Source organism: Amblyraja radiata, chromosome 30 (genome assembly GCF_010909765.2).
Source record: "Amblyraja radiata isolate CabotCenter1 chromosome 30, sAmbRad1.1.pri, whole genome shotgun sequence".
NCBI classification, from domain to species: domain Eukaryota; kingdom Metazoa; phylum Chordata; class Chondrichthyes; order Rajiformes; family Rajidae; genus Amblyraja; species Amblyraja radiata.
The window spans coordinates 27,921,386-27,949,361 of NC_045985.1; the positions used below are offsets into that span (position 1 = coordinate 27,921,386).

Consider the following 27,976-nt stretch of genomic DNA (forward strand, 5'->3'; position numbering starts at 1 on the left):
CAATGCTGAGAACTGTGTACTGCATTCAGCGGGACAGGCAGCATCGCTGGAGAGAAGGACAGGGTAACGTTTCGGGTCGAGGCCCTACTACAGACTCTGAGAGAGGGTGTCGATCCAAAATGTCACCCATTCCTTCTCTCCAGAGATGCTGCCTGTCCCGCTGAGCTACTGCAGCATTTTGTGGCTATCTGCAGTGTAACGCAGCACCTGCAGTTCCTTCATACACATATATTCTGCACTCTGTATCTTCCCCTTTGGTCTACCTATTGTACTTGTGTTTGAACTAATTGTATTCATGTATTATTTAATCTGTATGGACAGCACGCAAAACAAAGCTTTCCCCTGTACCTCGGCAGGGCCGGCCTTAAGCCGACTGGACCGATTGCTCCCAATTGGGCCCGCAAGTAAGGGGGCCCCACGCCAGAGTATCTAGCTCTCTCTTGAAAGCATCCAGTGCACCTGCCTCCACCGCCCTCTGACTGAATTCCACAGACTCACCACTCTCTGTGAGAAAAAGTGTTTCCTCGTCTCCGTTTTAAATGGCTTACTCCTTATTCTTAAACTGTGTCCCTGGTTCTGGACTCCCGCAACATCAGGAACATGCTTCCTACCTCTAGCGTGTCCAAGCCCTTAACAATCTTATATGTTTCAATGAGATTGCCTCTCATCCTTCTAAACATCAGAGTGTACAAGCCCAGCGGCTCCATTCTCTCAGCATATGACTGTCCCGCCATCCTGGGAATTAACCTAGTAAACCTACGGTGCACTCCCTCAATAGCAAGAATGTCCTTCCTCAAATTAGGGGACCAAAACTGCACACAATACTCCAGGTGTGGTCTCACTAGGGCTCTGTACAACTGCAGAACTGCTATCACAATGCATCCCCCGTCTCCCGGGGATGAGGCCTCCTTGTAGACCGGTGTCCCGGGCCGGGTGGAAGAAACAGTCTACAGCCGCAGTTGGAACAGGGTGAGCGGGGCCCGGTTCTCGCCCCCGTCCCGGAGCCCCGGGCTGAAGAAGGGGTAGATCTTCTCGGTGAAGGCGGCGGAGAAGGTGTAGAGGTGGGACATGTCGTGGGCATTGTAGAAGGAGACTTGCCCGGCCTCGTAGTCCACATACACCCCCAGCCGGGCAGGGCGGAGGGCGGCGAGCAGGCGGGTTGGGGGCGAGGTGAGCGCCCGGTAATCCACCCCCCGGCGTAGCCACACGGCCCAGTAGCCGTCCTGGGGGGAGAGAGTGAGGTGACCCTTCCTCTCGGCCGTCTCCCTCGCCACCCCCAGCGCCCACTCCGTCTTGTCTCCGACCTCCACCTCCCAGTAGTGGCGACCGCCCTCGATGCCCTCGCTGGCCAGCACGCAGGGCGAAGGGTCGAATCGCCGCGGGTTGGTGGCCAGAGGGCGGCAATTGTCGCCCAGTCCGGCGGCCGCCAGATCCGCCCGCAGCTCCAGCCAAGCGTTGGCGGTGTCCGGGTCCATGCTCAGCGACGCGGGCACTGGGGCGGGGAGAAGGGGAGATGTCACACGGCTGCCCCGGGCATGTGGTCCCGCTGACGGGCTGCGAGTGCTACAATTCACCCGGCAACTAGTCCGCAGAAACGTAGGAAATAGGTGCAGGAGGAGGCCATGCAGGGGTCACAGTTTAAGAATAAGGGGCAGGCCATTTAGGACTGGGATGAGGAAAAACGTTTTCAGCCAGAGAGTTGTGAATCTGTGGAATTCTCTGCCACTGAAGGCAGTGGAGGCCAATTCACTGGATGTTTTCAAGAAAGAGTACAGATCTTAGGGCTAATGGAATCAAGGGATATGGGGAGAAAGCAGGAATGGGGAACTGATTCTGGATGATAAGCCATGATCATATTGAATGGTGGTGCTGGCTGGAAAGGCAGAATGGCCTAATCTTTCCCCTGAAAGATGAATGAATTTTTTTTCTTCTATTCGGCCCATCGAGCCAGCATCGCCATTCCTTCCTTCTCTCAATATCCCTTGATTCAATGGATTAAGGTCCACTTCAGATTTTAGAGATACAGAGTGGGAACAGACCCTTTGGCCCACCGATTCCATGCTGCAGTGATCCCCGCACACCAACACTGTCCTACACACACTAGGGACCATTTACAATTTTGACAGAAGCCAATTCATCTACAAACCTGTGCTGTGCTATGTTGGTGTCTTTGACTGGCAGAGGAGGGGTAGGTCATGGGGCCTGTGTCTCCAATGCCTGGTGCTTAGATTCCATGCCCATGGTTGAGTTTATTGTCACGTGTACCGAGGTACAGTGAACAGCTTTTGTTGCGTGCTAACCAGTCAGCAAAAAAACAGTAAATGATTACAATCGAGCCAACTCCTCATCTCCTTCCACACGCGGTACAGAAGCGGCCCTCTGAAGAGGCCCAGGCAAGGCCAGAGTACAGACACATGATAAGGGAATGTAGACAAAAATGCTGGAGAAACTCAGCGGGAGAGGCAGCATCTATGGAGCGAAGGAAATAGGCACCGTTTCGGGCCGAAACCCTTCTTCAGACTGATGCAGGGAATGACATTTAGTGTCGACTTGTCCTTGATTATGCTGCTGGCCTTGCCGAAGCAACGTGAGGTATAAATTGAGTCAATAGAAGGAAGGTTGGTTTGTGTGATGGTCTGGGCTGCTTCCACAATTCGCTGCAATTTCTTGCGGTCTTGGATGGAGCTGTTCCCAAACCAAGGTGTGATGCATCCTGGTAAGATGCTTTGTATGGGGCATCTGTAGTTGTTGGTGAGAGCTGTAGGGGCCTTGCCAAACTTCCGAAGCCTTCCAAGGAAGTAGAGGCATTGGTGTGATTCCACTATGGGTGATGCATGATGACAGACCCCATGGTGGCGGAGCTACTGATGGGTGAGTGCCCTGCCCATGTCCCCAGTCGTACCTCTCCGTGAGCTAAAGCATGCGGACATGCAGGTGCGTTACCTGGGCTGATGCAGCTCCTCATCTCCTTCCACACACGGTACTGCAGTGGCCCTCTGAAGAGGCCCAGGCAAGGCTGGGCAGAGATGGCAGCCGGGCAGTGAACCTCCTCCCGGGGCCTGTCGATGGGCAGAGGAGGAGCGGTGAGCTGAGAAGCAGCAAGCAGAGGGGGGTGAAAGGGGATGGGAATGAGTGGGGGGCGGGGGGGGTGGGGGCGTGGGGTGTTGAGGGGGTGTGAATACAGGGAGTGGGGATTGGGTGGTGGGGTGGGGGGGGACGGTGGCAGAGGCTGTCCTCCCCTCAGGCAGAGCATGGAGATGGCAGCTACATCAGGGATACGGACACGTGCACAGTTTCTTCTTTTGTGCAGTGTCTGGAAAGATTTCACAGGAATCTGACGAGCAACTTTTTTCAAACTGAGGGTGGTTGGTGTATGTATTGAACGAGCTGCCAGAGGAGTTAATAGAGTATAGAAGCTGGGATGTAATGTTAAAATTGTACAAGGCATTGGTGAGACCAAATCTGGAATATGGTGTACAATTTTGGTCGCCCAATTATAGGAAGGATGTCAACAAAATAGAGAGAGTACAGAGGAGATTTACTAGAATGTTGCCTGGGTTTCAACAACTAAGTTACAGAGAAAGGTTGAATAAGTTAGGTCTTTATTCTCTGGAGCGCAGAAGGTTAAGGGGGGACTTGATAGAGGTCTTTAAAATGATGAGAGGGATAGACAGAGTTGATGTGGACAAGCTTTTCCCTTTGAGAATAGGGAAGATTCAAACAAGAGGACATGACTTCAGAATTAAGGGACAGAAGTTTAGGGGTAACATGAGGGGGAACTTCTTTACTCAGAGAGTGGTAGCGGTGTGGAATGAGCTTCCAGTGGAAGTGGTGGCGGCAGGTTCGTTGGTATCATTTAAGAATAAATTGGATAGGCATATGGATGAGAAGGGAATGGAGGGTTATGGTATGAGTGCAGGCAGGTGGGACTAAGGGGAAAAAAAATTGTTCGGCGCGGACTTGTAGGGCCGAGATGGCCTGTTTCCGTGCTGTAATTGTTATATGGTTATATGTTATATGGTTAGTAATGCAGCACAGAAACAGGCTCTTCAGCCCAACATCCATCCCGACCAATATGTCCCATCTACATTTGTCCACTTTTGGCCAATGGCTAAATCTTTCCTATCCATGCCCCTGTCCAAATGTCTTTTCTAATGTTCAAATACCTCCTCCGGCAGCTCATTCCATGTACCCACCACCTACTAAAGTTGAGGCAGGTACTATAACAACATTTAAAAAACATTTGGACAGGTACATGGATAGGAAAGGTTTCGAGGGATATGTGCCAAACACAGGCTGATGGGACTAGACTAGGTGGGGTACCTTGGTCGGCATGGCTGAGTTGGGCCGAAGGGCCTGTTTCAGTGCTGTCTGCCTCTATGAAGCTGTGGCCAACAGCCTCCAGGTAACACAGGCAATGGAATATGAAGGAGACAGACACACGTACCTTTCTCTCAGCCAATTGAACTCCTAAAAACAACAGAAGAAAATATTTGACAATTATATTCAATAACTTGTGAAAAGGCAGAGATGTAAAACAGATATTTGTTCTGAGGAGAGATCTCGACCCAGAACATCAACAATTCCTTTCCCACCACAGATGCTGCAAGTGTAGGAAGGAACTGCAGATGCTGGTTTACACCGAAGATAGACACAAAATGCTGGAGTAACTCAGCTGGACGGGCAGCATCTCTGGAGAGAAGGAATGGATGACTTTTGTGGTCGAAACCCTTCTTCAGACTAGGAGTTAGAGGAGAGGGATACACAAAGATAAGGAAGTGTAAGGTGTGAAAAGGAGACATCAAAGTGGTCAAAATGTGGAATAGATCATTGTTCACTCGAAGAAGGTGACAACCCAGCGTACAGATAGAAAACTAATTCTAAAGGGGGGTGGGGGATGGAGATGGGGAAAGCAAGGGTTACAAGTTAGAGAAATCAATATTCATACCACTGAGGTGTAAGCTGCCCAAGCCAAATACGCTGCTTGACTCAATTTCCTACAGCTACAGAAATGGTCAAATAAAGAAGTGGATAAGAGTGATAAAGAGGTCATATGTTTAAGAAGGAACTGCAGATGCTGGAAAATCGAAGGTCATATGGTATGTTTGCCTTCATAGGTCGGGGCATGGAGTATAAAAGTCAGGAAGTGATTATGTCGCAGTCTGGGATTTGGAGTATCGCGACCAGTTCTGGTTGACCCTTTACAAAAAGGATATGGAGGCTTTAGAAAGGGTGCAGGGTTTACCAGAATGCTGCCTAGATTAGGGGCGAATGAGCAACAAGAAGAGGTTGGACAGGTTTGGATTGTTTTCTCTGGAATGCCGGAGCTTGAGGGGGAACTGATGGAAGTATATAAAACTACGGGTGGCATGGATAGGGTAGACAGTCAGAAGCTTTTACTCAGAGTGGAATAATGACATAGTAGAGGGCATAGCTTTTAAGGTGAGAAGGGTAGAGGGGCAGGAGGCAGATATGTGGGATATGTTTTTACACAGAGAGTGCTGACTGCCTAAACACACAGCCAGGGGTGGTGGTGGAGGCAGAAACTATCGTGGCATCTGACTTTGGAAAGGCAGGGAATGGAGGGATATGTATCACGTGCAGGCAGATAAGAGTTGGTCTTGGCATCATGTTCAGAATTTACAACTTTACCAAGCCAATTAGCCTACAAACCTGTACGTCTTTGGAGTGTGGGGGGAAGTTGGAGCACGCAGAGAAAACTGACGCAGGTCACGAGGAGAACGTACAAACTCCGTACAGACAGCACTCATAGTCAGGTTGGAACCCGGGTCTCTGGCGCTGTGAGGCAGCAACTCTACCGCTGCATCACCGAGACGACCACGACCATGTTCTATGTTTGTAATTTTTTAAGTAAGTAAGTAAGTTTATTGGCCAAGTATTCACATACAAGGAATTGGCCTTGGTGCTCCACCCACAAGTAACAACATGACATACAGTGACAGTTACGAATGACTCAGAAAACACTAAACATTAATAATAATAAGGCATTAATGATAAAACACCAGATAAAGCTCCAGATTCCAACATCTGCAGGTTCTTGTAAATCCAGATTCTTGCACCACTTGTCCATTGGGCACCCGAGTGGTTGCACAGAGCTGGGTGTCAGGAAGCTCATTGTCCTCTGTTCTGTCCCTATCCTGTTCAATTCCTCCCCCCCCCACCCATCCCGCCCCGTGAGTGCTGCCGCACAGCGCCAGAGATCCCGCTTCGACCATGACTACGGTGCTGTCTGTATGGAGTTTGCACATTCTCCCCGTGACCGCGTGGGCTTTCTCCGGGATCTTCAGTTTCCCCACACACTCCAAAGATGTCCAGGTTTGTAGGTTCATTGGCTTTGATAAAATTGTCCCTAGTGTGCATGATGGCGTTAGTATGCGGGGCAATCGCTAGTGGGCGCGGACTCGATGGGCCGAAGGGCCTGTTTCCACACAGTAAAGACTGGCTGTGAGATCAAACTCACTCACGATCAACACTTTCACTTAGTTTTACTGACTCTGAGGTTAGTAATATCAGAAAGATCACCCATGCAGCACTCCTCAAAGTAGGAGTTAAAAAACCCCTGTCCCACTGTATGAGTTAATTCAAGAGTTCTCCCGAGTTTGCCCTGATTAGAACTCGGAGATTTACAATAATGGCCGCTCGTAGTTACTCGCAAAGATCCTGTAGCGGAGCAAGTTAGTCCACTCGACGAAAAAGACGTAGTACAGTCATGGGCAGAATCATGGGTAATTTTCGGCCCCATTTCCGTAACCGGCTTCCGTCTCCGCACCAAAGATCCCACAGCGGAGCAAAGATACTAGTGCGGAGACGGAAGCCGGTTACGGAAACTTCCTCATAAAAATAAAAGTTATTTGGTAAAAATCTTCTCCTCATTTTCAGAATTTAAATTTATTAACACAAGCTGTTCCCCTGCAACGTTGATTACACTGCGAGTCGGGTCGGGTCGGGTTACGGAAATGGATGAAAAAAAAGGCCTATGTTCCGCTTCGTTGCGTACTACACATCAGCCCATTGCAGTTAGAAGGAGTGGTATAGGATACCTATAGGATCTTTGGGTACTCGGGGCTCTCGTGGACATTTTTCAACATGTTGAAAAATCTTCACGAGTCTTCATGAGTATACTGCGTTTCCCGAGTACCTGCCGTTAGCGTTACGAGCGGCTAAGCGATGTCCCCGAGCTCCGACGTACGCGCTACGTACATTCTATGTGCTCACCACGAGTTTGATTTTTTTTTAAACTCGGGAGAGCTCTTGAATGAACTCGTACATTGAAACATATAAGATTGTTAAGGGCTTGGACACGCTAGAGGCATGAAACATGTTCCCAATGTTGGGGGAGTCCAGAACCAGGGGCCACAGTTTAAGAATAAGGAGTAAGCCATTTAGAACGGAGACGAGGAAACACTCTTTCTCACAGAGAGTGATGAGTCTGTGGAATTCTCTGCCTCAGAGGGCGGTGGAGGCAGGTTCTCTGGATGCTTTCAAGAGAGAGCTAGACAGGGCTCTTAAAAATAGCGGAGTCCCGAGATATGGGGAGAAGGCAGGAACGGGTACTGATTGTGGATGATCAGCCATGATCACATTGAATGGCGGTGCTGGCTCGAAGGGCCAAATGGCCTACTCCTGCACCTATTGTCTATTGTCTATTGTCAACAAGCTCAAACCTAGGGCGGCACGGTGGGATAGCAGTAGAGTTGCTGCCTTGCAGCACCAGAGATCCGCATTTGATCCTGACTGCGGGTGCTGTCTGTGTGGAGTTTGTACGTTCTCCCCGTGACTCTGCACTAAGCCACACTGCGCTACAGAGGGTGACAGAGGCAGAGAGACAGGTACCTGTAGGAAGCGCAGACTGTCCCACTGGTTGACCACGGCCTGGCACTGGATGATGTCCTTCTGCAGGGTGATGAGTGCCCGCTGGATGGCCCGCAGGTTCCCCTCCAGCGGCTGCAATAGGCTGCCCGCGTGCACTGCCAGCTCCCTCCGTACCACACGCTCCCTCTCGTCCAAGAACCGCCTCATGGCTGCAAACTCCTCCGTCACCTGGCGGCCCAGGCTCTCCACCGTGCCCTACGGAGGCAAGGCAGAGGTCAGCGAGGGTGGGAGGGAGGGAGGGGGTGGAGGGAGACGAGGCAAAGAACCAGCCCCTGTGAAGGGGCAGTGGGGGTGAGGAGTGAGAGCGGGTCTAGGTGGGAACCGGTCCCTGCAGTGAACCTTGGACACCAGAGTTCGGGGGGGTGGGGGGAGGGCGGGCGAGGAGGTGAGGGGTGAGAGCCGTGTGGGGCTAGAGTGGGTGAGGGGTGAGAGGGGGTGAGAGGGGGAGAGGGGTGAGAGGGGGAGTGAGAGGGTGTGGGAGGGGGTGAGAGGGGTGAGAGGGGGTGAGAGGGGGTGAGGGGTGAGAGTGGGTGAGAAGGGATGAGAGTGGGCGAGGGAGTGAGAAGGGGTGAGATTGGGTGAGGGGGTGAAAGGGGGTGAGAGCTGTGCGGGGCTAGAGGGGGACAGGGGCGAACATTGAGGAACGAGACTAGTAAGGGGTGAGAATGGGCAGAGGATGAGGGTTGGCGAGCGGTTAAAGTGGGTGATGGGAGAGGGGTGATAGCCGGTGAGAGCTGTGAGGGGTGATAGCGGGCGAGGGGCAACAGTTAGGGAGGGGTGAGGGTGGGCGAGGGGTGATCGGGGGCAAGAGTAGGGAGGGGTGGGGGCTGGCAGAGGGACTGGTGAGGGGTGAGGCCGGGTGAGGGGCTTCCATCCCCCGAGTAATGTACACACAAGGAACTGCAGTTGCTGGAATCCTGAGCAAGGCACAAGTGCTGGCGAAACCCAGTGGGTCAGGCAGCGTCTGTGAAGGGTGACAGATCGGGGACTTTTCTCAGACTTTAAAAAAATCAAAAATCATTTATTCAATTGTCATAAAAAAAAATATTTACATAACGGTGGTAACACATCCACCACCATAATCTAAAATCGACATATTATCCAATCACTAAATTTTCAAATAACTACATCACCATCCTTGTTAAGGGAACACTCCACTACCCCCCTCCCCTACTTCCCCCCCCCCCCCCCCTCTGTAACCTCTGTGAAGGGAAGAAACAGACATCTTTCTTTCCTGGTCCTCAAGAACGCTAGTAAGCCGAGTGGCCCACTCCTGCTCCTGCTTTCTTTGGAACTCGTACCCGCGATCACTGAGTCCTGGATGGAGGAGAGACTGACAGGGATAGGTTACGACTCACTGGAACGGGGATCAGGGAATGACGGGAAAGGGCTGGAATGATGGCCAAAGGAATGTCACACCACCCATTGGTTGCATGGGGGAGCAGGCCCGATGGGCCAAGTGGCTTCCTGCCATCCTTGCATCCACCCTGTGGTCCTCCTATCAGATGGAGCAAATGGGAGATCCTCCAAGGAGGTGGCGCTAGAAATCTTGCCAACACTGAGAGACTAGCGGTGGAGTTGCTGCCTTACAACTCCAAAGACCCAGGTTCGATCCTGACCTCGGGTGCTGTCTGTGTGCGGAGTTCACACATTCTCCCTGTGACCACGTGGGTTTCCTCTGGGTGCTCTGGTTTCCTCCCACATCCCAGAGATGTGCGGGTTTGTTGGTTAATTGCCCTGCTGTAAATTGCCCCCTGTGTGTTCCCGGGATGGCGGGACTGTCATATGCTGAGAGAATGGAGCAGCTGGGCTTGTACACTCTGGAGTTTAGAAGGATGAGAGGGTATCTCATTGAAACATATAAGATTGTTAAGGGTTTGGACACACTAGAGGCAGGAAACATGTTCCCGATGTTGGGGGAGTCCAGAACCAGGGGCCACAGTTTAAGAATAAGGAGTAAGCCATTTAGAACGGAGACGAGGAAACACTTTTTCTCACAGAGAGTGGTGAGTGTGGAATTCTCTGCCTCAGAGGGCGGTGGAGGCAGGTTCTCTGGATGCTTTCAAGAGAGAGCTAGATTGGGCTCTTAAAATTAGCAGAGTCAGGGGATATGGGGAGAAGGCAGGAATGGGGTACTGATTGGGGATGATCAGCCATGATCACATTGAATGGCGGTGCTGGTTCGAAGGGCCAAATGGCCTACTCCTGCACCTATTGTCTATTGTAGAGAGAAGATTCGAAAGTAGGATAACATCAGACCAGTGTGAATGGGTAATTGATGGTCAGCGTGGACTCGCTGGGCCAAAGGGCCTGTTTCTATGCTGTATCTCTAAACTAAACTGAACAGGTGCTGGGACAGTGTTTAGCTTAGTTTTGTGTAATTTAGTTTAGAGACATTGCATGGAAATTTGGCCCACCTAGTCCACGCTGACTACCTGTTCACACTAGTTGAGAGGGACAACAAGAGATTGAGGTCTGACCTCCTCCCTCCCTCAGCCTACACACTCGTGAATGGTGAAGTGGAGTAAGTGGCCTGACACACATTGACTTGTACACAAAGATCCTCCACTGCTGTTCGTGTTGGGTTATGCTGTGGTGACCTTCATTAGCATCGCCCGTAGATAGGGTAGTGAAGGTGGCTTTTGACAAACTGGCCTTCATCAGTCAGGGAATCAAGCAGAGCAGGAGTTTGTGTTCATTTTTTGGACGTCCTGCTATAGGAAGGATGTCATTAAGGCGGAAAGAGTGCAGAGAAGATTTACGAGGTTGTTGCTGGGATTCGAGCATCTGAGCAAAAGGGAGAGGTTGGGCATGCCAGGGCTCAATTCCTTGGAGCTCAGGAGGTTGTGGGGTGATCTTATAGAGGCGTATAAAATCATAAGGGGAATATATCGGGTGAATGCACAGAGTATTTTTACCTGGGCTTGGGGGTCAAGAACTAGTGACATTGGATTAAGGTGAGACGGGAAAGATCTAAGAACCTGAGGAGCACCTTTATCACACAAAACATTGAAACATTAAAACATTAAGACTTTTGATTATTGAGTAGAGCTACTAAAAGTCTGTAGCCTCCTTTTGCTCTGGTATTTTAATTCATTCACATGTTTAAACCCTAATGTTTTATTCTTAATGTTTTAATGTTTTGTTTTATTCTTAATTGTTTACTGTATGTCTTAATTCTTTACTGTAGGTACTGTACTTGCGAGCGGAGCACAAAGGCATAAGCTTGTCCAAAAAGGACAAGCTTGGATGGGGCATCTTGGATGACCTGGACAAGTGGGGCAAAGAGGGCTGTTTCCGTGCTCTATGACTCTATGAGTGGCTTCATCAACAGCCTTCCCCCATCTGTCTGAGAGCAGCACAGGCGGACTCCACAGAGGGAACCAACTCTGACCTCCAGACCTCACAGTGACAAAGTGTGGAACTACGCAGTGAAGGGGGAGACTCAGGAAGTGGCAGAGTCCTCATTGGTTTTGTTTAGTTTGGAGATACAGGGCAGAAACAGGCCCTTCGGCCCACTGAGTCCCTGCCGACCAGCAATCCCTGCACATTAACACTATGCTACACACACTAGGGACAATTTACATGTATACCAAGCCAATTAACCTGCAAACCTGTACGTCCTTGGAGTGTGGGAGGAAACCGAAGATCTCGGAGAAAACCCACGCAGGCCACGGGGAGAGCGTACCAACTTCGTACAGGTGGTGCAGCTGGACAGTTGCTGACTTGCAGAGCTTGCAACGCCAGAGACCTGGGTTCGATCCCGACTACGAGTGCTGTCTGTACGGAGTTTGTACGTTCTTCTGGGTTTTCTCCGAGATCTTCAGTTTCTTCCCACACTCCAAAGTTGTACAGATTTGTAGGTTAATTTGCTTGGTAGAAATGTAAATGTGTGGGGATCGCTGGTTGACATGGACTCAGTGGGCCAAAGGGCCTGTTCCCACGCTGTATCTCTAAACTAAACTAAACTAAACTTCAAACCAATATTCTCTAGTTTTGAACTCCACTACCCTGGCAAAAAGACTGGGGGTTCTGCCAGCCACCTGGCCTTACATCGCTTGCTAAACTTACTAACCCAAAACGTTGTCTGTCCATTTCCTCCAAAAATGCTGCCTGACCCACTGTGTTCCTCCAGCACTTTGTGTTTTGCTTAAGGTTTGTTCAATTGCATTTCCCCAAAGAGACGAGAACTGTAGTGGCCTTAGCATATCTTAGAACAATTTTCTTCCTATGGTAGTTACTAGACTTCAGAGGTCTGCAGTAGGAAGGAATTTCCTAAATTTCTTTAGCCAGAGGGTGGTGAATCTGTGGAATCCATTGCCACAGACGGCGGTGGAGGCCAGGGCATTGGGCACTTTGAAAGCGGAGAATGACAGATTCTTGATTAGTAAGGGTGTTAAAAGTTACGGGGAGAATGCAGGAGAATAGGATTAAGAAGGAAAGATTGTGATTGAATGGTGGAGTGGACTCAATGCGCCAAATGGCCTAATTCTGCTCCTATGACATGAACTTCTGAATTGGAATTGCTAAATTAAAGGGTCTCAACTCGAAACGTCATCTGTCCATTTCCCTCTGCAGATATTGCCTGATCTGCTGAGTTTGATTTTTTTTTAGCCAATTTGGGCAAAGCAATCTCCTACAAACAACACTGAGGTAAAAGTATAACATCATTGGTCATTGCGATAGTAATATTTCTTGGAGTGTAAACCCTGACCTTAGAATTCCAAGGTGAAAATCACTATTATTCTTGAAAATGGGACCACAGGACCATATAACAATTACAGCATGGAAACAGGCCATCTCGGCCCTTCTAGTCCGTGCCGAACACATAATCTCCCCTAATCCCATCTACCTGCACTCAGACCATAACCCTCCATTCCTTTCCCATCCATATACCATCCATGCGCCTCTTCTGAAGAAACTGAGAGAAACTTGACTTTGCTTCTCATCCATCTGGGGAGTGTTGTAGAGCAGAGGGATCCACGAGTGCAGGTGCATGGTTCCTTGATGGTGGAGTCGCTGGTAGACAAAAAGGCTTGTGGCACATTGGCCTTCATCAGTTAGAGTATTGAGTATAGAAGTTGGGAGGTCATGTTGCAGTTGTACAAGATGTTGGTGAGGCCACATTTAGAATATTGTGTTCAGTTCTGGGCCCCATGTGATAGAAAAGATGTTGTCAATCTGGAATGGGTACAGAGAAGATTTACGAGGATGTTGCCAGGGCTAGAGGGTCTGAGCTATAGGGAGAGGTTGAGTAGGCTGGGACTCTATTCCTTGGAGCGCTGGGGTGATCTTATAAAGGAGTATAAAATCATGAGCGGAATAGATCAGGTAGATGCATAGAGTCTCTTGCCCAGAGTAGGTGAATCGAGGACAAAAGAACATAGGTATAAGATGACGGGGAAAATATTTAATAGCAATCTGGAACACGCTGCCAGAGAGCCAGGGACTATCCCAAAGTTTAAGAAACATTTAGAGAGGTACATGGATAGGACATGGGTGAAACGTGGGCAGGTGGGACTAGTGTAACTGGGACAGTGTGAGCAAGTTGGGCCGAAGGGCCTGTTTCCATGCTGTATCACTCAATGACTCTCTGACTCTAAAAACCAGCACTTCAAATAGTTTAGCACTCACTTAGTACTGTGCTAGGAATGTGTGCTCAGTTTAAGTGCTTGAGTGTTCAGGTCTCTGTAGAGGGATTTGATGTCATACTCTGACTCATGGGTAAGAGAACAACACTCTTGTGTCATTAAGGAAGGTCACAAGCCTGCCATTGCTGTTTCAAAGATCCTTCAAGGAGGTGGCCTTAGAAATCCTGGTTGCATTAGTGATCATTTTCCAATGTTCTCTTGATTCCTGTGGACTAGAGGGTAACCAATGTAAACCCACTTTTTAAGAAAGGAGGGAGAGAGAAAACAGGGAATTATAGACCAGTTAGCCTGTCGTCGGTAGTGGGGAAGTTGCTGGAGTCGATTAGTAAAGATGTCATTTGGAAAGCAGTCAAAGTCAGCATGGATTTACGAAGGGGAAATCATGCTTGACTAATCTTCTGGAATTTTTTGAGGATGTAACAAGTGGGAGGTCATGTTGCAGTTGTACAAGATGTTGGTGAGGCCACATTTAGAATATTTAAATAGATAAGGGAAAGCCAGTATATGTCGTGTATCTGGACTTTCAACAAACCTTTGACAAGGTCCCACACAATGGATTAGTGGGCAAAATTAGAGCACATGGTATTGGGGGTAGGGTATTGACATGGATAGAGAACAGGTTGGCAGGCAGGAAGCAAAGAGTAGGAATTAATGGGTCCTTTTCAGAATGGCAAGCAGTAACTAGTGGGGTGCCGCAAGGCTCGGTGCCGGGACCCCAGTTATTATTTAATATATATATTAACGATTTAGACGAGGGAATGAAATGTGACATCTCCAAGTTTGTGAATGACACAAAGCTGGGTGGCAGTGTGAGCTGCGATGTGGATGCTATGAGGCTGCAGGGTGACTTGGATAGGTTGGGTGAGTGGGCAGATGCATGGCATGTGCAGTATAATGTGGATAAATGTGAGGTTATCCACTTTGGTGGCAAGAACAGGAAGGCAGAGTATTATCTGAATGGTGTCAGATTAGGAAAAGGGGAGGTGCAACGAGACATGGGTGTGCTTGTACATCAGTCACTGAAAGTAGGCATGCAGGTCCAGCAGGCAGTGAGGAAAGCTAATGGCATGGTACACAAAATTGCTGGGGAAACTCAGCGGGTGCAGCAGCATCTATGGAGCGAAGGAAAATTTTCCTACTGCAGTTGTACAGGGCCCTGGTGAGGCTGCACCTGAAGTATTGTGTGCAATTTTGGTCTCCTAATTTGAGGAAGGACATTATTGCTATTGAGGGAGTGCAACGTAGGTTAATTCCCTGGATGGTGGGACTGACATATGATGAATGTATGGGTCGACTGAGCTGGTATTCAGTGGAATATAGAAGGATGAGAGGAAGTCTTATAGAAACATAAAATTCTTAAAGGATTGGACAGGCTAACTGCAGGAAAAATGTTCCCAATGTTCGGGGAAGCCAGAACCAGTTTAAGAACAAGGGGTAGACCATTTAGAACGGAGATGAGGAAAAACTTTACCCAGAGAGTTGTGAATCTGTGGAATTCTCTGCCACAGAAGGCAGTGGAGGCCAATTCACTGGATGTTTTCAAGTGAGAGTTAGATTTAGCTCTTAGGGCTAAAGGAATTAATTCAATTCAATTCAATTCAACTTTAATGTTATTGCACAAATACAAGTATGGGTACAACGAAATACAGTTTAGCGTCAGTCCGTAGTAATAGTGCAATATAGAAATAAAAATACAGAATAATCAAACAATGTGGACGGAGAGACTGAGAGACTGGAGAAATCTATCGGCGGGACTCCGAGTTCAGCAATGTGATGGTGTTATTGTAGAAGCTGTTCCTCATCCTACTAGTACGAGACCTGAGGCTCCTGTACCGCCTCCCTGATGGGAGGAGGGCAAACAGTCCATGGTTGGGGTGGGAGGGGTCTTTGATGATCTGGGGATATGGGGAAAAAGCAGGAACGGGGTACTGATTTTGGATGATGTGCCATGATCATATTGAATGGTGGTGCTGGCTCGAAGGGCCGAATGGCCTACTCCTGAACCTAATTTTCCACGTTTCTATGTTTCTATGCGTGTCCTTTGGCTCAGCCTTACCCCACATTACAGCATGTACTCCGATTTAAAAAGCAATTTGTTGCAAGTGAAGTACTTTGTGACATTGTTGACAGATGTGATGTATAAATAGAGGTGTGCCTTTATAAATGGATATTCCCACGATGGAAACGATATTCCCAGGATGGAAACATTCAGTACTTTAAGGTACATAAAACACATTAAATAAAGTTCAAATACATAATTACAAAATGTACAAATGACATCAAATACAGATACATTAAACACTTTATTGCTTTAAGGTGAGAGTGGCAACGTTTAAAGGAGATGTTTAGTTCAGTTTACAGCTTCAGCGTGGAAACAGGCCCTTCGGCCCATTGAGTCTGCACTGATCAGCGATCCCACACATTAACACTATCTTATACGAGCGGCAATTTTTACATTTATATCAACCCTACAAACCTGTGCATCTTTTAGATGTGTGGTGCAAGTTTCTTTACACAGTGGGTGCCTGGAACGTGCTGCCAGGGGTGGCGGTGGAGGCAGATAAGATAGTGGTGTTTAAGAGACTTTTGGATAGACACATGGATATGCAGAGAAGGCAGGGATATGGATCATGTGCAGGCAGAGAGAGTTGGTTTTGGCATTATGCTTGGCACAGACATTGTGGGCCGAAGGGAAACCAAGCTGGGTGAAATACTGGTGCACAGAGCAGCAGTATGACACCTGTATCCCAGGTGCAATACTATGATACAGGTGCAATACTGTTCCTGCATCCCACTGCGTCTGGGGATCTGGGGCCCAATGATAGCATCTCATGTCTACACATAGCTGATCCTGTCCTAACAGAATGGACCCAGCAGAACTCATTCACCCAGGAGCGAGACTGAAATTCACAAACTTTCCACATCCCCGGATGTCTCTCTACCATAGAAACCTAGAAACATAGAAAATAGGTGCAGGAGTAGGTCATTCGGCCCTTCGACCCTGCACCGCCATTCAATATGATCATGGCTGATCATCCAACTCAATACCCCGTACCTGCCTTCTCTCCATACCCCCTGATCCCCTTAGCCACAAGGGCCACATCTAACTCCCTCTTAAATATAGCCAATGAACTGGCCTCAACTACCTTCTGTGGCAGAGAATTCCAGAGATTCACCACTCTCTGTGTGAAAAATGTTTTTCTTATCTCGGTCCTAAAAGACTTCCCCCTTATCCTTAAACTGTGACCCCTTGTTCTGGACTTCCCCAACATCAGGAACAATCTTCCTGCATCTAGCCTGTCCAACCACTTAAGAATTTTGTAAGTTTCTATAAGGGATTCATACATTCATAAGTGATAGGAGCAGAATTAAACCATTCAAGTCTGGCTGATCTATCTCTCCCTACTAACCCCATTCTCTTGCCTTCTCCCCATAACTCCTAACACCCGTATTAATCAAAATGCTGGGAATGTGATGGAATATTGGGCCCAATGTCACACAAGGACATGCTGTCTGTTTCATCAGGACACCATTAACCAGCTTAAATCTGAACCTGCTTCATTGAAGAACCCATTGTAAAGTGTGGCATCCACAGATAAATCTTGGTCAGCATGGAGCATCTTGGTTGGTATAGTCAAGTTGGGCTGAAGGGCCTGTTTCCGTGCTGTACGACTCTGGGAATCCCATCAACTCACCACAGACCTGTTCACCAACAAGTCCCAACCTTGCATTCTCCACCACTCAGGCCAATAACAGCATGGAGCAGCACCGCCTCCGAGATTCCCTCCGCACCCATACCACCCACCTTGGAAATCTACCATAATCATAATCATAATAGACAATAGTTGCAGGAGTAGGCCATTCGGCCCTTCGAGCCAGCACCGAGTTAATAGTAATTTATTAACCAAGTAAGTTTAGTAACATATGAGGAATTTGATTTGCCATACAGTCATACCAATACAGAGCAACGAGACAGACAAATAAATTGTTAACATGAACATCCACCACAGCGACTCCTCCACATTCCTCACTGTGATGGAAGGCAAAAAAAGTTCAATCTTCCTCCGTTCTGCCGTCGGGGGCCTCGAACCTTCCGTTATCGGGGCGATCTTGGCTCCCGCAGCCAGCGGTTGAGGCCTCCGCGTTGGGTCGGTCAAGCTCCCGCATTGGGGGGATCTCAGCTCGCCTGCACCGGGCGATCGGACCCCGGGTCAGGCTAGTCGAACCTCCTGCGGCTTGGAGCTTCCCGACATCAGTCTCTACCTGAAATCCACAGGCTGCGGTTGGTGCGTCGAGCCCAGGCAAGGGATGGCAGGCTCCAATGGTAAGTCCACATCCCGCGGTGGGGCTCAACCTCAGTCTTGAGCAAGGCCGCCAGCTCCATGATGTTAGGCCGCAGAGCGACCGGAGATACGATCAGGAAAACAATCGCATCTCCGGCAAGGTAAGAGCTTGACGTACCAGCTGTACTTTCATGGTTTTTGATTGAATGAAAGATGCATCATTGAAACAGGCCCTTCAGCTCATAGAGTCCACACCGACCATTGATCACTCATTCAGAGACACAGCTCGAAAACAGGCCCTTCGGCCACCGAGTCCGCACCGACCAGCGATCCCCGCACATTAACACTATCCTGCACACTGTAGGGACAATTTACATTCATACCAATCCAATTAACCTACAAAACTGTGCGTCTTTGGAATGTGGGAGGAATCCGAAGATCTCGGAGAAAACCGGTGCAGTCACGGGAGAACGTACAAACTCCGTACAGACAGCACCCGTAGTCGGGATTGAACTCGGTTCCTTGGCGCTGTAAGGCAGCAACTCTACCGCTGCACCACCATGATGCGACTAAGCACTGACCAATAAAGTCAGGTTCACTAATCTTACCTTGAGTGCCGAGATCTTGCGCTCCTGATTGTCCATAATCGCAGTAAACACTGCCTTCCTCTCCTTCAGGCTGTCAAGAGTGGTCTTCAATTCATTCTGGAATTACAATGAAACCATTTCATTAAGCTGTTGGGAAAAATAAGCCATTTGGACAGTTCTATGAATAGGAATGGTTTGGAAGGCTATGGGCCACATGCAGGCAAAGGACTAGCCCAGTATGCCAATTAGGTAGGCATGGACAAGGTGGGCTGAAGGGCCTGTTTCATTGTTCCTAATGGTAATGATCAGTTAGTTTAATTTATTTATTGTCACGTGTACCAAGATACATTGAAAAGCTTTAGTTGCATCTGAAAGTCAATATATGATCTGCCAGTGGAAGTAATTGACACAGGGACAAAAACAACCTCTACGAGACACTTGTGAAGTAAAGAGAAAGGGAAGAGAGATATGGATCTAAAATGGGTAAATGGAACCAGCTTGGATTGGACATCTTGGACGGCATTGTCAAGTTGGGCTGAAGGGTCTAAGAGTTACTGTATCTCATCAAACTCATCAGGAAGGCTGGATCCATCCTGGGGGCGGAGTTGGAGACATGGGAGGTGGTGTTGGAGGGGAGGATGCTCCTCAAACTGTGGAGCATCCTGGACAATACATCTCACCCCCTCCATGAAACACTGGTCAACCTGAGGAGCACCTTCAGCAACAGACTGGTTCCACCAAGATGCAGCACAGAACGCCACAGGAGATCCTTCTTCCCTGTGGCTATCAAACTGTACAACTCCTCCCCCTTCTGTCATGGGGCAGACTGAGACCGACTCCCCTCCCCAATCCTTGCACATCCCCCAAGCCTTTCCACTTGTCACATTAATATCATGTTTCATGTCGTTTGTGTTTTTTATGACTGTTGGCACATAGATTTCCCTCCTGGGATAAATAAAGTTCTATCGTATCGTGTCATATGTCTGGTTTAAAAGTCAAAAGGGGAATCTGGGGAATAACTTTTACACACATCCGAATATCTGAAACGAGCAGCCAGAGGAAGTGGTAGAGATGGGTACATCTACCACATTTAAAAGATATTTAGACAGGTACATGGATAGGAACGGTTTAGAGGATCTGGGCCAGGTTAAGCAACTGGGTCAGTATGGACAAGTTGGGCTGAAGGGCCTGTCTCCGTGATGTATGACTGTGAATCTAAATATGTATAGGATAGTGCTAGTGTGCGGGGATTGGCGCGGTGGGGTGAAGGCCCTGTTTTAAACTAAACTAAACGATAACTAGTAGAAACAGGGACAGAAGCTCTGGGGACAAATGAGAAAGGCAAGGTCACCGAGATGTGATTTAAGAAGGGTCTTTAAAGAGCAGAAAGCAGAGTGGTTCAAGGAGTAGAGGGCAGTGGCAGCTGACAGTACAGCTGCTGCTGGTGAGCTGAAAGTGAATGATGAGCACCAGCCTTGGGCTGGAAGAACACGACAGCTGAGGTTGTTGCAATAGATGGGCTGGGGGAGATCAGTGAATAACGCAGGGCCAAGGGATAGGAGTTATTACATAAAAGCAAGCTTGAGAAAATCAAATCAAATATTACATAAAAATAAAAATAATAAAAGTAAAATAATTTTTTTTTTTTTAAAGTACACACAGTGGTGCAGCGGGTAGAGCTGCTGCCTCACAGCACCTGAGACCCGGGTTTGATTCTGTGTAGGAAGGAACTGCACATGCTGGTTTAAACCGAAGATAGACACAAAAAGCTGGAGTGACTCTGCGGGACAGGCAACATCTCTGCAGAGAAGGAATGGGTGACGTTTCGAGTCGAGACCCTTTTTCAGACCTTGGGCCTTGTCTGAATGTGTAGAGTGCACGCTCTCCCTGTGGCTGCATGGGTTTCCTCTGGGTTCCGAAGATAGACTCAAAACGCTGGAGTAACTCAGCAGAACGGGCAGCATCTCTGGAGAGAAGGAATGGCTGACGTTTGGGGTCGAGACCCTTCGGTGCTCTGGTTTCCTCCCACATCCCAGAGCGTGCAGGTTTGTAGGTTAAATGACCCGCTGTAAATTGCCCCTGATGTGGATGGGAAAGTGGAATAACATGAAACTAGTGTGAATGGGTGATGGTCGGCATGGACTTGTGAGCCAAGGGGCCTATTTTTACTCTGTATCTGAAACTAAAGTAGGAACCAGAGAAGACCACTCGGCCCCTCAGACCTGTCTCAACATCAGTATGCTTACTTTCATAGACTGATGCACAAGGACCCCCAGATCCCGTTGTACTTCCCCTTTTCCCAACTTGATGCCATTTAGATAGTAATCTGCCTTCCTGTTTTTGATACCAAAGTGGTAACCTCACATTTATCCACATTACCCACATTACAACCTGTCCAAGTCACCCTGCATTCTCATAGCATTCTCCTCACAGTTCACTCTGCCACCCAGCTTTGTGTCATCTGCAAATTTGCTAATGTTACTTTGAATCCCTTCATCCAAATCATTGATGTATATTGTAAATAGCTGCGGTCCCAGCACCGAGCCTTGCGGTACCCCACTGGTACCGCACGAGCCTGCCATTCTGAAAGGGACCCGTTAATCCCTACTCTTTGTTTCCTGTCTGCCAACCAATTTTCTCTCCATGTCAGCACTCTACCCCCAATACCGTGTGCCCTAATTTTGCCCACTAATCTCTTATGTGGTACCTTATCAAATGATTTCTGAAAGTCCAGGTACACTACATCCACTGACGCTCCCTTGTCCATTTTCCCAGTTACAGCCACAAAAAATTCCAGAAGATTAGTCAAGCATGATTTTCCCTTCATAAATCCATGCTGACTCAAACCGATCCTGTTACTGCTATCCAAATGTGCTGCTATTTCATCTTTTATAATTGACTCCAGCATCTTCCCACCACCGATGTCAGGCTAACTGGTCTATAATTCCCTGTTTTCTCTCTCTCGCCTTTCTTAAAAAGTGGGATAACACTAGCTGCCCTCCAATCCACAGGAACTGATCCTGAGTCTAGGGAACATTGGAAAATTATCACCAAAGCATCCACGATTTCTAGACCCACTTCCTTAAGTACCCTGGGATACAGACCATCAGGCCCTGGGGATTTATCAGCCTTGAGCCATCAGTCTACTCAACACCATTTCCTGCCTAAATGTGTATTTCCTTCAGTTCCTCCATCACCTCAGATCCTCTGGCCACTACTATATCAGGAAGATTGTTTGTGTCCTCCTTAGTGAAGATGGATCCAAAGTACCTGTTCAACTCATCTGGCATTTCCTTGTTCCCCATAATAAATTCACCTTTTTCGGTCTTTAAGGGTCCAACTTTGGTCTTAACTAATTTTTTCCTCTTCACATACCTAAAGAAGCTTATGCAAGGAAAACAAGATGCTGCTCCTCCTTTATCTTCTTGGCTAGCTTACCTTTGTACCTCATCTTTTCTCCCCGTATTGTCTTTTCAGTTACCTTCTGTTGCTCTTTCAACACTACCCAATCCTCTTGCTTCCCGAATGGTCGGGCTCTGGGGAGTGTTGGAGAACAGAGGGATCTAGGAGTACAGTTACATAGTTCCCTGAAAGTGGCGTCACAAGTCTACAATAATTATAGGCAGCATGGAGTAAATGAGGTGCTTGAGGAGTATAAAGAATGTAAAAAGAATCTTAAGAAATAAATTAGAAAAGCTAAAAGAAGATATGAGGTTGATTTGGCAAGTAAGGTGAAAGTAAACCCAAAGGGTTTCTACAGCTATATTAATAGCAAAAGGATAACGAGGGATAAAATTGGTCCATTAGAGAGTCAGAGTGGACAGCTATCTGCAGAGCCAAAAGAGATGTGGGAGATATTGAACAATTTCTTTTCTTCGGTATTCACCAAGGAGAAGGATATTGAATTATGTGAGGTAAGGGAAACAAGTAGAGTAGCTATGGAAACTATGAGATTCAAAGAAGAGGAAGTTCTGACACTTTTGAGAAATATAAAAGTGGATAAGTCTCCAGGTCCGGACAGGATATTCCCTAGGACATTGAGGGAAGTTAGTGTAGAAATAGCAGGGGCTATGACAGAAATATTTCAAATGTCATTAGAAACGGGAATAGTGCCGGAGGATTGGCGTACTGCGCATGTTGTTCCATTGTTTAAAAAGGGGTCTAAGAGTAAACCTAGCAATTATAGACCTGTTAGTTTGATGTCAGTGGCGGGCAAATTAATGGAAAGGATACTTAGAGATAATATATATAAGCATCTGGATAAACAGGGTCTGATTAGGAACAGTCAACATGGATTTGTGCCTGGAAGGTCATGTTTGACTAATCTTCTTGAATTTTTTGAAGAGGTTACTCGGGAAATTGATGAGGGTAAAGCAGTGGATGTTGTATATATAGATAGATAGATAGATATAATTTATTGCCACACAACCAGGGTTGGTGGAACCCCTATGGACTTCAGTAAGGCCTTTGACAAGGTTCCTCATGGAAGGTTGGTTAAGAAGGTTCAATGGTTGGGTATTAATGGTGGAGTAGCAAGATGGATTCAACAGTGGCTGAATGGGAGATGCCAGAGAGTAATGGTGGATGGTTGTTTGTCAGGTTGGAGGCCAGTGACTAGTGGGGTGCCGCAGGGATCTGTGTTGGGTCCACTGTTGTTTGTCATGTACATCAATGATCTGGATGATGGTGTGGTAAATTGGATTAGTAAGTATGCAGATGATACTAAGATAGGTGGGGTTGTGGATAATGAAGTAGATTTTCAAAGTCTACAGAGAGATTTATGCCAGTTGGAAGAGTGGTCTGAAAGATGGTAGATGGAGTTTATTGCTGATAAGTGTGAGGTGCTACATCTTGGCAGGACAAATCAAAATAGGACGTACATGGTAAATGGTAGGGAATTGAAGAATGCAGGTGAACAGAGGGATCTGGGAATAACTGTGCACAGTTCCCTGAAAGTGGAATCTCATGTAGATAGAGTGGTAAAGAAAGGTTTTGGTGTGCTGGCCTTTATAAATCAGAGCATTGAGTATAGAAGTTGGGATGTAATGTTAAAATTGTTCAGGGCCTTGGTGAGGCCAATTCTGGAGTATGGGGTACAATTTTGGTCGCCTAATTATAGGAAGGATGTCAACAAAACAGAGAGAGTACAGAGGAGATTTACTAGAATGTTGCCTGGGTTTCAGCAACTAAGTTACAGAGAAAGGTTGAACAAGTTAGGGCTTTATTCTTGGAGCGCAGAAGGTTAAGGGGGGACTTGATAGAGGTCTTTAAAATGATGAGAGGGATAGACAGAGTTGACGTGGATAAGCTTTTCCCACTGAGAGTAGGGAAGATTCAAACAAGGGGACATGACTTGAGAATTAAGGGACAGAAGTTTAGGGGTAACATGAGGGGGAACTTCTTTACTCAGAGAGTGGTGGCTGTGTGGAATGAGCTTCCGGGGAAGGTGGTGGAGGCAGGTTTGTTTTTATCATTTAAAAATAAATTGGATAGTTATATGGACGGGAAAGGAATGGAGGGTTATGGTCTGAGCGCAGGTATATGGGACTAGGGGAGAATACGTGTTCGGCACGGACTAGAAGGGTCGAGATGGCCTGTTTCCGTGCTGTAATTGTTATATGGTTATATGGTTGATAGGGTGGTCAAGAAGGCATTTGGTGTATTTGTCTTCAATGGTCAATGTATTGAGTAAAGGAACTGGGATGTCATGTTACAATTGGACAACATATTGGTGAGGCCACATATGGAGTATTGTGTTCAGTTTTGATCACCCTACAATGGGAAGGGTGTCCTTGAGCTGGAAAGAGTGCAAAGAAGATTTTACCAGGATGTTTGCAGAACTGAGGCCCTGAGCTATATAAAGAACCTGGGCAGGCCCATCGGACTTTATTTTTTGGAACGCAGGAGGCTGAGGGGTAATCTGTAAAAATCATGAGGGGAATAGATAGGAGGGGGGGGGGGGGGAGATGCATGAGTATTTTCCCAAGGTAGGGGAATGAAGAACCAGATGATGTAGATTTAAAGTGAGGGGGAATTATTTAATAAGAGCCCAGGGAGCAATTTTATTTTACTCAGAAGGTGATGGGTATATGGAATGAACTGCCAGAGGAAGTATTTGAGGCAGGTACTATAACAACATTTAAAAGACATTTGGGCAGGTACATGGATAGGAAAGGTTTAGAGCAGTGGTTCCCAACGTGGGGCGTACGACCCACAGGGGGCAATTTGATTTTTAAGGGGGGCAATTGAGCCAATCCACAAATATTTCAATATTCTAATATAGAAATTTTCTCTCTCTTTATTACCTGTGAATACTCTTTTATTATCATATTTCTTTTGAAGCTTGTTAAAAAACCAAGGTATTGGCGTTTTAAGCTTCTTCAGCTGAAACGGAGTTCACTTTTTAAATTATAAGAATTATATATCACCACATGGGGGGGGGGGGGGGGCATCAGGATTTTAGAGGTGATTAGGTGGGGCATGGCCAAAAAAAGGTTGGGAACCACTGGTTTAGAGGGAAATGGACCAAACACGGATGAGTTGGGCTGAAGGGTCTGTTTCCGTGCAGTATGACTATGACTCAATGTGACAATAGAAGCAACCGTTTGTCAATTTCAATGGCCTCCAGCAGTGAAACTGATAGATTGTGTTCTTGTGATATATCAGTGTCTGATTGTTGCTGGATGGTTACAGGGAAACGGATTTATTCCCAAACTGCTCTTTGTTTTTGCTTGTCATTTTCCAAAGTAACTTTTAAGTGGTTCTCTAGTTCCTGATCATAAACATGTTGTAACCAATTTGATTAGTTTAGTTTAGAGATACGGAGCGTAAACAGGCCCTTTGGCCCACCGATTCTGCGCCAACCAGCGATCCCCGCACACAATCATTATCCTACACACTAGGAACAATTTATAATTTTTACAGAAGCCAATTAATCTATAAACCTGTACGTGTTTGGAGTGTGGGAGGAAACCGGAGATCCTGGAGAAATCCCACGCAGCGGAACATACAACCCGTGCAGACAGCAGTCGGGATCGAACCTGGGTCACTGGCGCTGTGAGGCAGCAACTCTACCGCTGCGACACTGTGCCAAAGGTGTTTTATAATCGTCACCATGACTGATGATTGGACCAAACTTGCTGTTCGTTCAGAGACTCACTGAGACTCACTCCAACATAATTGCAGCAGCAGAAAGATTAGGCTGGCACAACTGTACAGAGAGGTAGTACTGTGTCCAGTTGTGCTATCCTTACCTCATGCTGCTGCAATTATGGAGGACCTTGGTGAGACCCATCTTGGAGTACCGTGTACACTGTCATAGAGTGATACAGTGTGGAACAGGCTCTTCACCCCAATTTGCCCACATCGGCCAACATGTCCCAGCTACACTAGTCCCATCTGCATGGGCTTGGCCCATATCCCTCCAAACTTGTTCTATCCATGTTCCTGTCTAACTATTTCTTAAACATTGGGATGGACCCAGCCTCAACGACCTCGTCTGGCAGCTTGTTCCATACACCCACCACTCTTTGTGTGAAAAAGTTACCCCTCAAATTCCTATTAAATCTTTTCCCTTTCACCTTGAACCTATGGCCCTCGATTCCCCTACTCTGGGCAAGAGATTCTGTGCATCTACCCGATCTATTCCTCTACTGTACGGTTGCAAAAAGTCTGAGTCTGAAGAAGGGTCTCGTCCAGAAACATCACCCATTCCTTCTCTCCAGAGATGCTGCCTGTCCCGCTGAGTTACTGAGTTTTGTTTCTATCTACCGTGCCTTACCCCCCTGCCCTTGAGGGGCTGCAGCAATGATTCAGCGGACTGGTTCCAGACACGTCTGATTTTCCATAAGGGGAGAGATTGAGTTGACTGCAGTGTCTTAAATCATGAGAGGCACACAGTCGCTTGCCCAGGGTGAAGGGGGAAAGATTTATAGGAATGTGAGGAGTAACTTTATCACACAAAGGGTGGTGGGTGTATGGAATAAGCTGCTGGAGGAAGTAGTCGCGGCAGGGAATATCCCAACGTTTAAAAAACATTTAGACAAGTACATGGATAGGACAGGTTTAGAGGGACATGGACCAAACATAGGCAAGTGGGACTAGCGTAGATGGGACCTGTAAGCCAGTGTGGGCAAGTTGGGCTGAAAGGCCTGTTTCCACGCTGTATGACTGGGACCGTAATCTCTAGTCCAGACCATGGAAGAATGAGAGGAGGTCTTGCACTGCACAAGGGCAGGATCAGGGAGGGGGTAAGGTAGGACAACTTCACACTGTACTCCTGTGGATGTCCGGGGAGAGGGGGATCCCATGAGGTATGTGACCCGGGAGAGGGATGTCCCGGGTGAGGGATGTCCCGGGAGAGGGATGTCCCGGGAGAGGGATGTCCCGGGAAAGAGATGTCCCGGGAAAGAGATGTCCGGGTGAGGGATGTCCGGGTGAGGAATGTCCCGGGTGAGGGATGTCCCGGGAGAGGGATCTCCCGGGTGAGGGATGTCTCGGGAGAGGGATGTCAGGTGAAGGATGTCAGGTGAAGGATGTCCCGGGAGAGGGATGTCTCGGGAGAGGGATGTCAGGCGAGGGATGTCCCGGGGGAGAGGGATGTCCCGGGAGAGGGATGTCCCGGGTGAGAGGGATGTCCCGGGAGAGGGATGTCAGGTGAAGGATGTCCCGGGAGAGGGATGTCTCGGGAGAGGGATGTCAGGTGAGGGATGTCCCGGGAGAGGGATGTCCCGGGTGAGGGATGTCAGGCGAGGGATGTCCCGGGGGAGAGGGATGTCCGGGTGAGGGATGTCAGGCGAGGGATGTCCCGGGGGAGAGGGATGTCCCGGGAGAGGGATGACAGGCGAGGGATGTCCCGGGGGAGAGGGATGTCCCGGGAGAGGGATGTCAGGCGAGGGATGTCCCGGGAGGCGATGCCTCGCTCCTCCTACCTGGTAGACGCGGATGGACTCATTGACGGGGCTGATCGAGTGGCCCCTGTGCCGGTCGCCCTCCACACACAGTCGGCACAGGGGCTTCTTGTCCTGGGTGCAGTACAGCTCTACCTCCTGGCCGTGCTCCGGGCACTGAGCTCCGGCTGGCTGCTCCTCGCTGCCCGCTGCCCGCGGCATCGTGCGCTCCCCGCTCTGGCAACAGCCCGGCACTTATAGCCGGCCCGTCCGGTAACTGGGGGCCGTTGTTGCAGTAACTCGATCCCTCCTCTCCCCTTCTCCCGCTGCCTCAGATGTCACTGGGACTGCCAGACTTGCCCTCCCCTTTCTGTACGTCCCCGACCTGTGGCCGCCGGCACTCTGGGCTCCAAGCAGTCGAGTCTTGAATTATCATTCACACCGGGAACAGAACAATGACATTCTTGCTTACTGCAGCTAAATAATAATATCAGCTACACCAGACTCCCCACCATCGACCCCATCTACACTTCACCTGCATGGGCAATGCCGCCAACATGTCATGAAGAAGGGTCTCGACCCGAAACGTCGCCCATTCCTTCTCTCCAGAGATGCTGCCTGTCTGTCCCGCTGAGTTACTCCAGCTTTTTTGTATCTATCATATTATCAAAAAC

At 48.2% G+C, this 27,976-nt stretch overlaps 2 protein-coding genes across 2 annotated transcripts; both read right to left on the reverse strand.

Annotated features, from left to right (window-relative positions):
* Nucleotides 1-902: 902 nt before the first annotated feature.
* On the reverse strand, nt 903-1,552 carry LOC116990215 (nuclear factor 7, brain-like). Its single transcript, XM_033047759.1, has one exon. The coding sequence runs from the start codon at nt 1,473-1,475 to the stop codon at nt 948-950; it is 528 nt and encodes a 175-aa protein (XP_032903650.1). The 5' UTR covers nt 1,476-1,552; the 3' UTR covers nt 903-947.
* Nucleotides 1,553-2,609: 1,057 nt separating this feature from the next.
* LOC116990214 (nuclear factor 7, ovary-like) lies at nt 2,610-27,551 on the reverse strand. The gene is made up of 5 exons (XM_033047758.1): nt 27,345-27,551; nt 18,436-18,531; nt 7,855-8,088; nt 4,448-4,470; nt 2,610-3,059 (listed from the first exon to the last, which is right to left on the reverse strand). The coding sequence occupies exons 1-5, from the start codon at nt 27,522-27,524 to the stop codon at nt 2,822-2,824; spliced, it is 771 nt and encodes a 256-aa protein (XP_032903649.1). The 5' UTR covers nt 27,525-27,551; the 3' UTR covers nt 2,610-2,821.
* Nucleotides 27,552-27,976: the final 425 nt, after the last annotated feature.

What these genes read in the sequence shown, in the direction of transcription:
- LOC116990215 (XM_033047759.1), bottom strand. Translation starts at nt 1,475, where the DNA reads ATGGACCCGGACACCGCCAACGCTTGGCTGGAGCTGCGGGCGGATCTG.
- LOC116990214 (XM_033047758.1), bottom strand. Translation starts at nt 27,524, where the DNA reads ATGCCGCGGGCAGCGGGCAGCGAGGAGCAGCCAGCCGGAGCTCAGTGC. An exon ending in AGTCCATCCGCGTCTACCAG is followed by an intron (nt 18,532 to 27,344) that starts GTAGGAGGAGCG and finishes TTGTAATTCCAG; the next exon opens with AATGAATTGAAGACCACTCT. An exon ending in ACAGTCTGCGCTTCCTACAG is followed by an intron (nt 4,471 to 7,854) that starts GTACCTGTCTCT and finishes TGTTGTTTTTAG; the next exon opens with GAGTTCAATTGGCTGAGAGA.